The 15769-nt window shown below is 42.5% G+C and overlaps 1 protein-coding gene across 1 annotated transcript; it reads left to right on the top strand.

The window, feature by feature from the left end:
- The first annotated feature begins 316 nt into the window (after positions 1 to 316).
- On the top strand, positions 317 to 15524 carry HRH4 (histamine receptor H4). Its single transcript, XM_032310837.1, has 3 exons — positions 317 to 709; positions 8766 to 8929; positions 14650 to 15524. The coding sequence occupies exons 1-3, from the start codon at positions 529 to 531 to the stop codon at positions 15478 to 15480; spliced, it is 1176 nt and encodes a 391-aa protein (XP_032166728.1). The 5' UTR covers positions 317 to 528; the 3' UTR covers positions 15481 to 15524.
- The last annotated feature ends 245 nt before the right edge of the window (positions 15525 to 15769 follow it).

The following is a 15769-nucleotide window of genomic DNA, read 5'->3' as shown; positions in this document are numbered from 1 at the left end:
CCTTCACTGCCTGATGTCCAGTGCCTTGAAAACCATTCTTAATATATATTCTGTCCAGTTTCTTTTGTTTGTGTCAGGTGGGATGGTGAATTCAGCCCATGGTCTTCCTTTGTGGTCAGAAGGGAATCTTGAACTAGATCTCTAACAGCTAGAAAAAGAAATCTCATTGGAGCCCCATTTCTTACCTATACACTGAATCAATTATATTTCACATATAGTATGTAATATTGCTCTATTAAGGGGAGATGGCTAAATCATATTCAGATGTGTACAAGAAAATATTTCATTGTCTTCTGGAAAAGACTTTTTCAGTGTCAGTTAAAGGGAAACTGTTATCACAAGATTACCTTATCAAGAATCAGGAAGTACAGTGAGATCAGCATTAGATTTTGAAAAATATTGTTGTGAGTAGGAGATTATATATATTAGGTATTGGATTGGAGAACAGACTTATCAGAATTGTCTTGCTGCATTAATTTGCTCTATTGAGCTTCTTTATCATTTAATGTGACACCAACTTCTAACGGCATGAACGCAACTACTTTACCACTAAGTACTCGCGTTACTCTAGCATTTTTAATGGGCTTACTAGCTTTTGCTATAATGCTAGGAAATGCTGTGGTTATTCTAGCTTTTGTGGTGGACAAAAAGCTTAGACATCGAAGTAATTACTTCTTCCTTAACTTGGCCATTGCTGACTTCTTCGTTGGTAAGTTACATATCTTTATTTCAGATAACCTTTCCTAATTATAATTTACTTCTAAAACCTTAAAACTAGCTTTCTTCTTCTTCTTCTTTTTAAATAAGCTTTTGTTATTTCAAGGGACTGTATAGATTTGGAGATGTTAAAAATGTAAAGTTTAGGGCGCCTAGGTGGCTCAGTGGGTTAAACCGCTGCCTTCGGCTCAGGTCGTGATCTCAGGGTCCTGGGATCGGGTCCCGCATCGGGCTCTCTGCTCGGCAGGGAACCTGCTTCCTCCTCTCTCTCTCTCTGCCTGCCTCTCTGCCTACTTGTGATCTCTCTCTGTCAAATAAATAAATAAAAAATCTTTTTTAAAAAGAGAAAAGTTTAAAAATTAAAGTTCTGGGGAGGCTATATGGCATTTTAGGGGACGGGTATATATGTGTGAATCAGGTTTGTAGGAGAATTTTCATTTGGCAACAGTTTGCTTTTTGCAGAATAAAAGTAAGTCCAGAATAGTTCTAAAATTACTCTAGTCCAAGAGTTACTTGTTTCTGGAATTATTTTCCTTTTATGTTTAGGTTTATAAATATGTGTAGAAATGTCAGTTGATGATATTGCTTTATAGGAGTTTCTAGTATAATTTAACTGGTCATTGTCTATAACTTCATAAGTGCTTTCATTTATTTTACAATGAAACAAAACTTGCAGAATATTTACTTTATCGCCTGGAATGTAGGGTTGCTCAACAGTGTTAGTCCTCTTCCCTTTTGATTTCTCTGCAGATAAGTGTCAACTCAAACCAAGGTCACATATGGTAGTAGATTACCCATCATGTGTAAGGACAGTTAAGTACCCAAGTATGATTAGATAATGAGATATATAGAAGACTACGTTAGTCTCTTGCTTTGGTAAGGTTTCAATGTAGGAGGGTGGATAAGAGAAACTCACAAGTGACTAACAGTACAGAGTATGTTGTGAGAACCACGAGACCTTCCAAGTGCTATTGGGAACTCAGAGAAGAGAGAGGGCCTGTTTGGTTAGTGGGTAGCAGCATCTGAAATGAACTTCAAAGGATGGGTAGAACTTCCAAAGGCAGAGATGGAAAAGGAGTATTCCAAGAATCAACAAAGACCTGCTGGTGGGAAAATCATTGTGTACATCTTCCTAAGTGTGAGTCCCAGGCTGGCTATATGAGATCAGTAGGGGATGAAGTTGAAGTAGTTGGAATCTATGTAATGAAGACTCTTGAATACTAGCGTGTCTGGACTGGCAGTTACTCAACAGGTAACGTGGAGATCTGGATTTTTAAAGCACATGAGAGATCTGATGGCTCGAAGCTTCACCTTAGAGGGATTAGCAGACATGTAGCAGGTGGGAGAAACTGGAGCAGGTGGCAGCTTTGCTTCAAAAACATTCCTACAGCAATCTAGGCCCAAGTCATATCTTAAGGCTCTGAGCTACTGTGGGGAGGGTGGAAAGGAAGTTGGGGAGGGAGGTGGAGCTCAAGGGTGGGGTTGGGCAGGAGAAAGAGAAAAATGAAATAAAGATTAATTTCTGGCTACAAGAAAAATATGGCACAATTAATAGGAATGGGGGCATTTGGGAGGGCAGCAGATACTTCTGATACTGTGCTGATAAACTTTCTGGAGGAACCTTCTAGCTGGAGAAATGGGTTTAGGAGTCATGGCACAAATATGACTGAGTTAGAGATGAAGTTGGAGAACCAAAATAGAAGAAGTATTGAAAAAAGGCAACAATCTCCCCATTCTTCTCCTCAATTCTGACCCTCCAGGTAACTCACATTAACCACTTGAGGTAGATCCTTCTACATCATTCTCTACAATCACAGAAACAGACATAACTACAGGACTCTATTTATGCGAACAGAGAGAATATTCTGCTCTAAATGTATTTATCTCTCTTTGCCTTCTTCACAGAACTGTATAGCTTTTAGGTAATACTTAGCACTTACCGTCAATTATGTGTTTTGACTAACTCAAAGGGAGTGGTGGTAGAAGGGATGGGGTACAACTCTACCCAACGGGAAGAGCCTGAGGCCGGAAGATTTTGAACAACGATGGTATTAGATAAGAACAGAGCATTTCCTTTTGTGGCCCAATGGAAGGACTAAGACAGCCCCACCTACATGGGTTTGGGCACCACAGTATGGAGATGTGGTGGGTGTTGGAGAAATGTCCCTGAAGATGTAGTTATCCAGTGGTTCTGGGGGGCCCCCACCTTTGGCATGTGGATGGAAAAATAAATGGCTTTGCTGCTGATGAGAGCAATCGGACACAAGCCAGAGTCACTTCATCCTTCGCATTTCCCATGCCCCCTGCCAGCTTCATCCAGACGTAAACTTACTTAACAGTATTTGCCACGATGCTCTTAGAATTAGGTCAGCCTCTGAGAACTTTCTAAGACAAGCTCGGAGTTTTGTGTTGAGGCTCTTCTCTTTCCTTAGCCATGCTCAAAAGTGGGCTTTTTGGCTCTGAGCCTGTAGGCTTGTGACAGTAGTGCTGGGCCAGGGCAGAACTCATTCATGAGGGTTTCTCTGTAGTTACAAGGCAGCATTTCTTCATATTTTTGGTCAGGAGATTGCGAGCTCCAGAAGCATGTGGCAATGGCCCAGAACATGGCATGTGCTAGGTATTATGTGGACTTTGGGATGAATGCCCTCTTCTCACAGGTTTTAGAACTGGCCTCTAATCAAAAATCAAAAATTTGTGGCACATGAGTAACATCTCAGGCTGAATGTAGTGTTGGAAAGCAAAGATATATTGAGGAAAAATTCCAGTACCAGCTACATTGATATAAATATATCTCATCTGCACACTATTCCAGGAAAAAAAAAAGATATCTATAAAATTGGTATCATATGACTAATGTTAGCTTGGGCTGCCGTAACAAAATACCATGACTTAACAGCAATTGACTTTCTCATGGTTCTGGAGGCTGAGAAGTCCCAGATCAAGGTGCCAGCAGATTTGGTTCCTGGTGAGGACTCTCTTCCTGATTTGTAGGTGGCTTCCTTCTCCATATGTTGTCCTCTGGCCTTTCCTCTGAGTGTGTATGGAGTGAGCAAGCTAGCTCTCCAGTGTTTCTTCTTATAAGGACACTAATCTTGTTGGGCTAGGGCTCCATTCCAATGACCCATTTAACTTTATTTCCTTGTATGCCTTATCTCCACATGCGGCCACCCTGGGTGGTAGAGCTTCAACATATGAATTTTGGGGGGACATGAACATTCGTTCCATAACACCCTCTATGCATTCACCATTATCCACACATTCCACTCTTGGCCCAAAGAATTCACTGGGGCTTTTAGCTCCCTCCAACTTTTGATTGTCATTTTCCTATGGAAGTAGCTTCTTAGCTGGCTTAGGAAAGAAGGGGTAATATCAGATTGGTGATAATTTTCAAGCAAACTGGGCTTTCCCATTCTCATCTATTCATTCATCCAATATTGGTTTGTTTTGAAGCAGGCACTCTTTGAGGTGGTGGGGATGGTGCTTCTATTTCTACTTGGCAGGGGGGAAGTGGGGAGAAACATGATAAATATAAACAAGTGAATACAGTTACATAGTATTTTAGAGGGTAGTCATTGCTAGTGAGAAAAACAGCAGGGATGAGGGAGAGAAAGGGTGCTGGAGAGGGAGGTTGCCATTTAAATGTCAGGGGTAGGGCTCATTGGTCAGGACACATCGGAGTGACTAGAAGAAGCTCTCTGAGGGAAGGGCATTTCATGCTGAGGAAAGTGTGAGGATCTGAGGAGTGTATGTGTGGTGTATTTGAGGCCAGGCAGAGAGAGTAGTGGGAAGTGAGACAGGAATGGTGGCGGGGTAGGGGTGGGGTATAGGCTGGGGTGAGCAAGTGGCCTGGGTTCTCACAGGGTTCCCCCCTCCCCGACCCACAGGTCTTTTCTCCTCCTCCTGTTCCTTTACCTCCTTGTTCTTATTTCTTCACTGCCTTCTCTTACTATAGTTTGTTTTCTTTTACTCTCCACTCCCAACCCCCTTAATCTGTCATGCCCAAGGCCTATTGCTCTTTTCAAGAAACTAGCTCTTAGTTTCACTTCTCAAGTCCGTTTGACCCAGAAGCCTGATTCCAGAGTGGAAGTTATAGAAACATTGCAGAGTGGGTATATCCTAGAATATTTCCGATTCAGTTTTTGAAATTCCTTTGGAATAAGGAATTTCCACTCAGCAAGACAGAAGAGCTGAGTGTGATATTTGTGATATTTGTGCTAAAATATCACGTAGAACATGAGGTGACAGCAGAGTTTCAGTAAAGCCAAAGGAATGGTGGTGGTGGTGGTGGCTGGGGTGCCTGGGTGGCTCACTTGGTGAAGTGGTTGTGACGTGTGCCTTCTGCTCAGGTCGGCATCCCTGGGCCCGCATGGGGTTCCCTGCGCAGCCGGGCATCTGCTTCTCCCTCTGACCCACCCCCCACCCCTCAGATAAATAAATAAAATCCTGAGGAAAAAAAAACACACCGAAGGAATAGGACTACAGCCTGTTTTAAACTGCTCTGTGAAGCAGCCACTAAAGATTTGAACACACCCGGACACACCCTTCCTCTTTCATCTAATTCAGAAAATGTGTGGACAAGATTGTTGGACTCACCCCCAATCTTTAATGTTTAAATAGACTGTGGTGTCTGTAATGCAGATGACTACTGGCCTTGAGCCTTTTGTCATTCTGTGGAGGAAATGAGGCTCCGAGATGTGTCCAGGGATGAGTGTGTGCGTGTATGTGTGTGTGTCTCTGTGTGTGTGTGTGTGTAACACTCATGTTGGAAATCTCAGACAGAAGCCACAACTCTGGGCCAAAACATGCTACACATCTCTGTTTTGAAGATAACTTTGATTTATCTCAGGTACTTTATCTTATCTGTTTATACCTATTTTATATCACAGGTGTGTTCATGTATGCGCAAGCACACAGGCACCCCTTTGAGATGGATGTCCCCATAAGGAAACTTGGTTATCATTAAAAATATAATCCAAACGTGAAACCAGCAGGCAATTTGAACTACATATAAGAACTGACCACACAACTCTTCCATCTCGATGATGCCTGTATGTGAACTTAGGTAGAGAACACTCAATTCCGTGTTCCCGTTCACTGGTGCTGGAACCACACCCCACTGGTTATATCTGGTTTTGGGAGAATGCAGGGTTTCCTTCTCCTTTCTTTTGCTACTGTTCTTCAAGAGAGGCTAACTTGATTTTCGTAGGAAAACAGGAAATCTTGCCAAGTGCCTGAGAAAATAGGAAAATTCTCACTGAGCTTCCTCTTAATAGGTTACATACTCAGTGAGCAGTGTCACCTGTCTGAAAAGTTAATACAATGAAAAACTCAAGCGAAGCTAGAGGAAAGGGAGCCCAGAGCCTAACCATTTGCATACCTGTTCACTCAGTAAAAGGTAGTGGTTCAAGTCAGGAGTCCTGAAATCACACTGCCTGGTTTCAAAGTCAACGAGATTTCAAAGCCTGGGTAGCTCAGTGGGTTAAAGCCTCTGCCTTCTGCTCAGGTCATGATCCCAAAGTCCTGGGATCAAGACCCGAGTTGGGATCCCTGCTTCGCAGGGAGCCTGCTTCCTTCTCTCTCTCTGCCTACTTGTGATCTCTGTCAAATAAATAAATAAAATCTGTTTTTTTTTTTTAAAGATTATTTATTTATTTGACAGACAGAAATCACAAGTAGGCAGAGAGGCAGGCAGAGAGAGAGGAGGAAGCAGGCTCCCCGCTGAACAGAGAGCCCGATGTGGGACTTGATCCCATGACCCTGAGATCATGACCTGAGCTGAAGGCAGAGGCTTAACCCACTGAGCCACCCAGGTGCCCTAAATAAATAAAATCTTAAAAAAAAAAAAAGCCAATCTTCCACTTACTAGCTGAGTGGACCTTGGGCAATTATATCTCCATCTTGGGATATAGGTTCTTCATTCTCTAAGTCAGCATGGTTTCTTTCTTTCTTTCTTTCTTTCTTTCTTTCTTTCTTTCTTTCTTTCTTTTTTTTCTTTTAAGATTATTTATTTATTTATTTGACAGAGAGAGAGAGAGAGAGAGAGAGATCACACGCAGGCAGAGAGGCAGGCAGAGAGTGAGGGAGAAGCAGGCTCCCCACTGAGCAGAGAGCCCGATGTGGGCTCAGTCCTAGGACCCTGAGATCATGACCTGAGCCGAGGGCAGAGGCTTAACCCACTGAGCCACCCAGGTGCCCCAAGTCAGCATGGTTTCTATCTCAGACAGTGTCTATGAACATTAAATGAGATGATATATGCAGCAGACAGAGCACAGTGTGTGGCATGTGGTAACTTCATAATACGTATCAGCTGTTACTAATTTATTTAAGTTAAATGTGGGAGCCACTGGTCAACTCTCAATGTTGTGAAAAATACAAAGATCAACTTGCAACCTTGTCCTAACCCTCAGGAGAAACAAGTGGAAAGATTAAAGAAAGGCAAAGTAGAATGTGTTTGTATCTCCCTGATGGCTAGTGATGATGCAGCCACTTTGGAAAACAGTGTGGAAATTCCTTAAGAAATTAAAAATAGAGCTACCCTATGGCCCTGCAATTGTATTACTGGGCATTTACCCCAAAGATACAGATTTAGTGAAAAGAAGGGCCATCTGTACCCCAATGTTCATAGCAGCAATGGCCATAATCACCAAATTGTGGGAGAATCAAGATGCATTTCAATGGATGAATGGATAAAGAAGATGTGGTCCATATACACAATGGAGTTTACGCCTCCATCAGAAAGGATGAATACCCAGCGTTTATATCAACATGGACAGGACTGGAAGAGATTATGCTGAGTGAAATAATCAAGCAGAGAGAATCAATTATCATATGGTTTCACTTACTTGTGGAGCATAAGGAGTAACACAGAGGACATGGGGAGATGGAGAGGAAAAGTGAGTTGGGGGAACTCGGAGGGGGAGGTGAACCATGAGAGACTGTGAACTCTGAGAAACAAACTGAGGGTTTTGGAGGGGAAGAGGGGTGAAGGTTGGGTGAGCCGGGTGGTGGGTATTATGGAGGGCACCGATTGCATGGAGCACGGGGTGTGGTGCATAAACAATGAATGCTGGAACACTGAAAAGAAATTAAAAAAAAAAAAGAAAAATTAAAAAAAAAAAAAAAAGAAAGTGTTTGTACATGAGAGAGGGAGGGAAGAGCAAAGTGTCAGCACCATGCAGATGACAGAGGGGTCACTTCTGCCAAGGAAGTTTCAAGAAAGATGACAAAGAGAAGTCCTTTTTGTGAAGTGAAAGAAGAATGAGGAGGAAGTAATTAGACTTCTCAGTAGAAGAGAGGAGGCCATTCCAGGAAGAAAGAATGCTATTGGCAAAGGACATGTGAAACTGTGGGCTGTGTTTGGGGGAAGGCTGGCCCGTCCTGTCTGGGTTGGATTATGAACATAAAGGTGATTTGTTCGATCAGGGAAAGACAATTACGATACGGTTTCACTCATATGTGGAGTGTAAGGAATAGTGCAGCGGATCATAGAGAAAGGGAGGGAAAACTGAATGGGAAGTAATCAGAGAGGGAGACAAACCATGAGAGACTCTTGACTGGGGGAAACAAACTGAGGGTTGCAGAAGGGAGGAGGGTCGGGAAATGGGGTAACCGGGGGATGGGTATTAAGGAGGGCACGTGATGTGTTGTGCACTTGGTGTCATATGCAACTAATGAATCATTGAACCCTACATGAAAAAATAATGATACATTATATGTAGGCTAATTGAATTTAAATTAAAAAAAGAAAGAAAGAAAAAAAAAAGGATAACTTGTTCTCTATATGGCTGAAAATGTAGGTAGGGACCTGAGCCTAATTAGGAAAGTACTAAGGAAACGTATGATACTTAATGACAGCCATTGTAAGAATGGTATTTAAAGAATGTGTAGGAAATCAGTCCTGAATTTTGCTAATGAAACACCCTGAATTTCTAAATTATAATCAACCCCCTTTTGGTCAATTCAGATATGTCATTGCGTTGTATGCCTGTGTCTCTCTGTATTCATTAATACGTGCTTTTTTTTGGCCTTATTTTTTTTTCCCTATGCAGGTGTGATCTCCATTCCTTTGTACATCCCTCACACGCTGTTTGATTGGGAGTTTGGAAGTAGACTCTGTACCTTTTGGCTCATTATTGACTACCTTTTGTGTACAGCGTCTGTGTATAACATTGTTCTCATCAGCTATGATCGATACCAGTCAGTCTCGAATGCTGTAAGTTCAAACATTCATTTACCTTCTTTAGAAGATGACATACTTGTACATTTTGGGTCCCCATGCAGAAATTGTTTTAAATGTAATTTTTTGTTTAGTTGGCAAACCTTAGAGGAGCCTGATAATCCTTCTGTTATTTAGCGCTAAGTTTTCATTGGTCCTTAGTGAACAATTTCTGTGTGTGATTTGGCTAAGTCACTCACTCCCCTTTGTGCTGCTAGCATGGGAAGGCCATCAAAGAAAACCCAAGAAAACTTGTTGGAAGCGGTATACTGAGTCCACAGTGGATTGGATAGACGTATGAGTCCCAGTAGATTTATCAAGTCCATTCCTTATACAAACTAAGACCTGAATATTTTCCTGATGGGTGAGTAGAAAGATGCCCAGACTTTTGAATGTCATGAGAAAATCAATCTCGAATGGCCAAAGGAAAAAAACAGTATACAGAGAAGCTATAGTTTAGATAGTGGTACCAGCCTGGGAGGTCAAATCCCAGTGCCAGTGTAGGAGCCATGCCAAGAAAATCCTTACTGATCCAACATTTGGAATAGGCTCGTCAAGTTAGTGACAAGTTAGTGACAGTTCTTAAGCAAGCTAACTTTATAAGCAATAGAACAAGGGGAAAAATAAGGCAGATGCAAGTAGAGACAGAGGGTGTCAGGGGTATAGAAATATGGGGCAGTAATCTGAAGTCTTTGAGACCTAGAAGGGAAACCTCCTTCACTCTTGAGTCCCAGGACACACATCTCTGGGGGATATGACTGTGTGCAAGGGATTTTGCTAAATGCTGGGATATAGAAATGAAACCTTAGTCTCTACTTTTGAGGAGCATAATAGGCTCATGTGGAGAAGGATCCAGAAACAGCTGGGTTTGGTACAGTGGACTAGGTGTGGTGTTGGAGGTGTTGAGAGGATGGTGATAGCTCTGGCTTGGGAGGGCTGTTCAGCTTGTAGCAGACAAGGTTGGGAGGGTATATTGCACAAGGCAAGGATCAACTGTAGGGACAAAGGTGAGGCTCAAACAAGAGAGAAATTTATTTTTCTTTCACAGAACATTCCAGGAAAGCCTTGGCTCCAGGAACTCATCCAGGGACCTAGGTTAACAGGGTGACTCTGAACCTTCTAGGGCAGGGCTCAGCAAACTTTTGCTATAAAGGGACATATGGTCTCCATAGCAACTGCTCAAATCTTCCATTATGACACAAAAGCAGCCATACATAATATGTTTAAAAAAATGATTCATTCATTGTGTTCCAATAAAAATTTATTTATCCAAACAGGTGGTGGGCCATATTTGTTTCATGAACAGTAGTTTGCCGACCCCTGCACTAGGTCATTATTCTCCTCCGTATGTTCAAAGTTAGGTTGCTGTCACTCCAGGTTCTAGATGGGGAAAAGGCCGAAGTCCAGGGCAAGGGATTTTCTTTTAACCAAGTAGTGTAGAATCATACAATCATTTCCACTCACAGTTTATCGGTGACATTTAGTCACATGGTCTCCCATCTCCTTGCAACAAACCTGGGAAATGTGGTTTCTAGCTGAGCTGCCATATTGTCAGGAAGAAGGGGAGAATGAATGTGTTGGGACATCCAGACCCTTGGCCTTGGGTACATCATTGACATCAGAGTCCGCTGCAGTTGGTACTAGACAAACTACAGAGAGAGCGGTGATGAGCTTGGATGAACAGTTCAGATACCTATAAGCGCAAATTGCAACTTGTGACCCATTATTGAGGCATGAAGTCAGTTCTGTGGGTTGTGACCACTTTTTTTTTTCCAGTGGAAAAATACAGAAAAAAACCATAGTTAAACAGAATAAAAATAGAGTATAAAATATCAAGTGCATAATAAATATACTTGTGCATAATAAATATATTTTTTATGAGTACTTCTGTCTGGGAACTTAGTGATAATATAAAACGTACTTCTTAGTTTGAGTCCGTCAAAATGGTCGAAAAAGAGTGCTCTAATTCATAACCTTTCCCATTTGTGCTGAAACATTTCCTTTTATTTTCTGGGTTAGTATTTCTTTTTAGTCCTCACTGGATGTTCCTTATAGGATATCCCTTTGCTGGATGTCTGAGCCCTTGGGTCTATCTCAGGTGGATGCAAAGGTAAGGGACAGTTTGTACAGTTAGGAAAAGTGTGTATAAGTCACAGAGACATGAGGACTGATGTCCACAGAGAAAAACGAGTGGGTTTGTTTCCTAGTCTTGACCTGAGGATTCCCCCCTGGCCACACAGCCTATAAATTTGGTGAGGGCTGGGTTGGCTGGAACCAAGATCCTTAGTACACAGCATGGAGTTAAGTGGCCAGCAAGAGCCCCACAACCCAGTGCATGGTGGCTGCAGGGGGGCGCTCAGGCAGCTCTTGTGCCTCTGCTGGTGAAGAGTTGAAATGCAGCAGTGTGAGCCAGGAATCCCTCAAACACCGCTGAAGCTCGGAGGAAGTGGTTGTGGCGAAGCTGAGCTCTTGCAGTAGTTCGAAGTGGAGGAGACCGTTTGATAAGGCAGAGTCATGGGCTGGGCCTGGGAAATGGAAATCTGACCGTAATATGGAAAAGGTAGGCCCTATGCAGATGGCAGTGCATGATTACCATTCTCAGACCCATTCTCTGGAGGGGCAGATTTCCGTGGGGCTGAAACAAGAGTGGGCGGGGGAAGAACAGTGTAGTTGGAAGGAGTAGAATTCAAATGTATGCAGAATTAAGGCAGTGAGTGGAGAGAGTGCTTTCTTTCTTTCTTTCTTTCTTTTTTGACCTGAAGATGAAGAAGGAAGCTTGAGAGTAAAATCAAGGCCATGGAAAATATGGTTGCTGGGGACTCGCTAATTTCCTAGGACTACTGCAGTTAAGTACTGCACATCAGGTGGCTTAAGACCACAGAAACTTCTCTGGAATGCATTTCATGTTTGGAGATCCAAGGTCCCAAATCAAGGTGGAGGCAGGGCAGTGCTCTCTCTGAGGCCTCTAGGCCTGCCTGTTACATGCCTTTCTCTTAGCTTCTAATATTACCAGCCATCCTTGGCATTCCTTCATGGTCCTTGGCTTGTAGATGTGTCACTTTAGTCTCTGCATCCATTGACAAATGGTGTTCTCCTTGTGTGTCTGTGTCTTTCTTATAAGGACACCAGTCATACCGGATTAGGGCTCACCCTAATTGAATAGGACCTTATCTTAATGTGATCATGTCTGTAAAGAACCTACTGGCAAATGAAGTCATGTCCACAGGTACCAGGTCTTACGACTTCAACCTATCTCTTTGGAGGACACAATTCAACCTGCAACAGGCACTTGGGATGGCCGTGCAATGCCAACTCATTAACTTCAGCAAGTCCTGGGGGCTGCTCTGCCTTATAAAAGAAACCTGATTGACAGAGTGTTTGTATATCTTATTGGGGCAGGAAAGGAAGCAGGATAAGAGGCAATCTCCTGAATAACGAACATTTTCTGTCATGGGTGGAGGACTGGGCCACTGATTGATGTCAGGAAGGCCACTCCAACTGGCTGGGGCCTAGATTCAAGCAATGCTTGAGCTCTTTGTCAAAAATGCTACCCAGAGATGAAGAGGTGGGCATCATCTTTTCAATTCCCTTAGATGTCCATTATCCCATTTGACCTTATGCATAATAGAAAAGAGATCGCTTTCCAGCATATTGCATCACACCATTACAAAGGCTGAAAAGAGCAATTAAAAAACTAAATGCAGTTTTATGACCATCTGGGTATTGTTACCATCTTCATAATCATTAGATTTAGTGCAAGAGATGTATTAATTAGTGGCATGAGAAGCAGAAGGCAAAAAAGCGTATTGTACTTGGGAACTTGTGGTCAGCACCATATGCATTTTAGCTTAGCCTCAGAAATATCAGTAATTTGGAAAAAAAAAAAAAACCACTTCCCTGCAGTTTTTAAAAATAACTTTTTTTTTAAAGACTGCTTCCTCTTACCTCCAGCCAGCTGGGTGTGAGCCCTTCCCAGCCTGCACAATCCATCACAGACAGACAGTGCTGGGCACTGTTATGCCTTTTTCATAAAAACGAGAAAACACTGTAGCATGAGATTAGGAACTCACAGAGAAAATAGTACATGAACAGTGGGGGAAAGAGAGGCATGTTCCAGTTTCATGAGGAAATCATCTCCTTTCCCTTGAGTGAGGAAATCAAAGAAATATGGAATATAGGAGCTGGAAGGATACTTTCTGATCTAAAAGAAGCTCAGGGAGGTTGTCTGTTCCAGGTCCCCTTAAAAAAAGTCTTGGTTTGTGTATTTATCCCTCATGTAGGGTGGATGCACTTCTAGATTTCTTTTTTTTTTTTTTAAGATTTTATTTATGTAATTGACAGAGACACAGCAAGAGAGGGAACACAAGCAGGGGAGCAGCAGAGGGAGAGGGAGAAGCAGGCTTCCTGCTGAGCAAGGAGCCCGATGTGGGGCTCGATCCCAGGACCCTGGGATCATGATCTGAGCTGAAGGCAGAAGCTTAATGACTGAGCCACCCAGGTGCCCCAAACTTCTAGGTTTCTTATAGAAGATATTTTTGAAGATATCAAGATCTATCAAAGATCATGGGTCCTGAGAACTGAGAGCAATCCTTACTCATAGAATCTCATTTTCCCTTATAGAAGCCAGTTTTTGTGACCAAGCAGATCTAGAACATTCTCTACCTTTTAAAAAAAAGACATTGGTGCTTGCCTTGGTCATGTCTCTCAAAGTGGTTGGCCAGCACAGCTTTGGCACCATTTTTGCTGAGTGGAAATGTTTATAGAAGGAAATGATTTGGTAATGCTCAGTCATATTACTCTATTTCTCTATAGTAGGTTTAGACTTTTTTGGGGTGGGGTCATCTTCTTGGGGGTGATGTAAGAATTCTCTCTTCTTGACACCACCTTCACGTCTCAGGATAAACTAGAGAGTAGATTCTTCCTGAATATTAGATTCAAAAAAGCCAGTGGCTTTCAGTCTTGACTGTGACCACTGGGAGAAACGCATTTGATACTGGGGTTCAGTACACGTGCTTCTCTCTCTCTCTGTAGGTCTACATTCCCCAAACCAAAGCATCATCAAACAATACAGACCCTCGCAATCGTGAGGCATTCTGACACTGAGCGCTCTCTTTCATTAAAAGAAAAATGCTGCTTGTGACCCAGCTGGCAGATTGTGAAACACTGTGAAAGGGGGCACATACTTTCAATAGTTTGCCCATTCACATTAGTGTCTACGGAGTTGGAAACATCACGTTTTATTTTTTTATTTGTTATTTTTTAAAAGATTTTATTTATTTGACAGAGAGAGAGAGAGATCACAAGTAGGAAGAGCAGCAGGCAGAGATAGAGGGGGAAGCAGACTCCCTGCTGAGCAGAGAGCCCGATGCCGGGCTCAATCCCAGGACCCTGAGATCATGACCTGAGACAAAGGCAGAAGCTTAACCCACTGAGCCACCCAGGTGCCCCAAACATCACGTTTTTATTTTAGATATCAATCTTAATGTTTTCTAGAATTTCAGAGGCTTAATCTTGAGGATTACAGATTTCCTCTGGAAGGTCCCTAAGAAAGTTTGCCTCTGGAACTAAACCCTCTCTCCTGGCCCATATCATGTTACCCAGGGCCAGGGAGCTTGACTACCTCTTGCATAGCCCTGAAACTCCTGAAGGCCTATGACAGGCCTTCTGCAACCAATACATGTTCATTATATTGAAACAATTTATTTGGTCTCTTTTAGGTATCTTACAGAGCTCAGCACACTGGGAACTTGAAGATTGTGGCTCTGATGGTGGCTGTCTGGGTGCTGGCCTTCTTAGTGCATGGGCCAATAATTCTAATTTCAGAGTCTTGGAAGAATTCCAGCTTGAGGGTCTTGGAAAAGGATTGTGAACCTGGATTCTTTACCCTGTGGTACATCCTTGCCATCTCGTCATTCTTTGAATTCCTGGTCCCAGTCTTTGCTGTGGCCTATTTCAACATGTACATTTACTGGAGCCTGTGGAAACGTAGCAATCTCAGTCGGTGGCAAAGCCAGCCCACACTTACTTCTCCTGTCTCTCCCAGTAACTGTGGGTCCTCACTCACAGGTAGACTGTTTCGAAGAACATCTCTTCCGGAACAGAAGGAAACAGCACCGTCTGCTCCTCTGAAAAGACATGAAAGAAAGAGCAGTCTCTTGTTTTCTTTAAGAGCCCAGATGAATAGCAGTATAATTGCTTCCAAAATGGCTTCCCTCACCCATTCCGATTCACTCTGTCCTCACCAAAGGGAACATATTGAACTGCTCAGAGCCAGGAAATTAGCCAAGTCACTGTCCATTCTCTTAGGCATTTTTGCCATTTGTTGGGCTCCCTATTCACTGTTTACAATCATTCGTTCAATCTACCCACTAGACCAGCGTCCTCACATAGTTGGGTATGAAATCACATTTTGGCTTCAATGGCTCAATTCCTTTGTCAATCCTTTTCTGTATCCCTTGTGTCACAAGCATTTCCAGAAGGCTTTCTTGAAACCATTTCCTATGAAAAAGCAGTCCATATCATCACAGACTCGGTCAATGTCCTCTTAAAGGTAATTTTATCCTTTATAAAAATTTTAGTCTTATTCTCACCTGCGTGAATTTGATGTGACTTTCATTTTGCCCTTTCCACTCTACTAGGAAAGTCCATAAAATTGTAACACTCGAAAACTTAAAAAAAAAAAAAAAAGATTGGAGCCTGGAAGTCAAGGGAAAATGATCCTGGTGAATAATAGTACAGTTAGATTTAGATGACAATGTTTTTGTAAACTCATAGCCACAAATCACTGTACCTTTCTTTCTCATTGCCTCCTCTTTGTCTTTTAGATCTCGATATGGC

The sequence above is a fragment of the Mustela erminea genome, chromosome 13 (assembly GCF_009829155.1).
Source record: "Mustela erminea isolate mMusErm1 chromosome 13, mMusErm1.Pri, whole genome shotgun sequence".
Taxonomy (NCBI): Eukaryota; Metazoa; Chordata; class Mammalia; order Carnivora; family Mustelidae; genus Mustela; species Mustela erminea.
Note: the sequence above shows the minus strand (reverse complement) of the source record. Positions and strands in the feature narration are given on the sequence as shown.

Bases quoted from the DNA above. Each gene is read 5' to 3' on its own strand.
- HRH4 (XM_032310837.1), top strand. From the start codon at position 529: ATGAACGCAACTACTTTACCACTAAGTACTCGCGTTACTCTAGCATTT. The intron at 710-8,765 runs GTAAGTTACATA...TTCCCTATGCAG, and splicing joins CATTGCTGACTTCTTCGTTG to GTGTGATCTCCATTCCTTTG. The intron at 8,930-14,649 runs GTAAGTTCAAAC...GGTCTCTTTTAG, and splicing joins ACCAGTCAGTCTCGAATGCT to GTATCTTACAGAGCTCAGCA.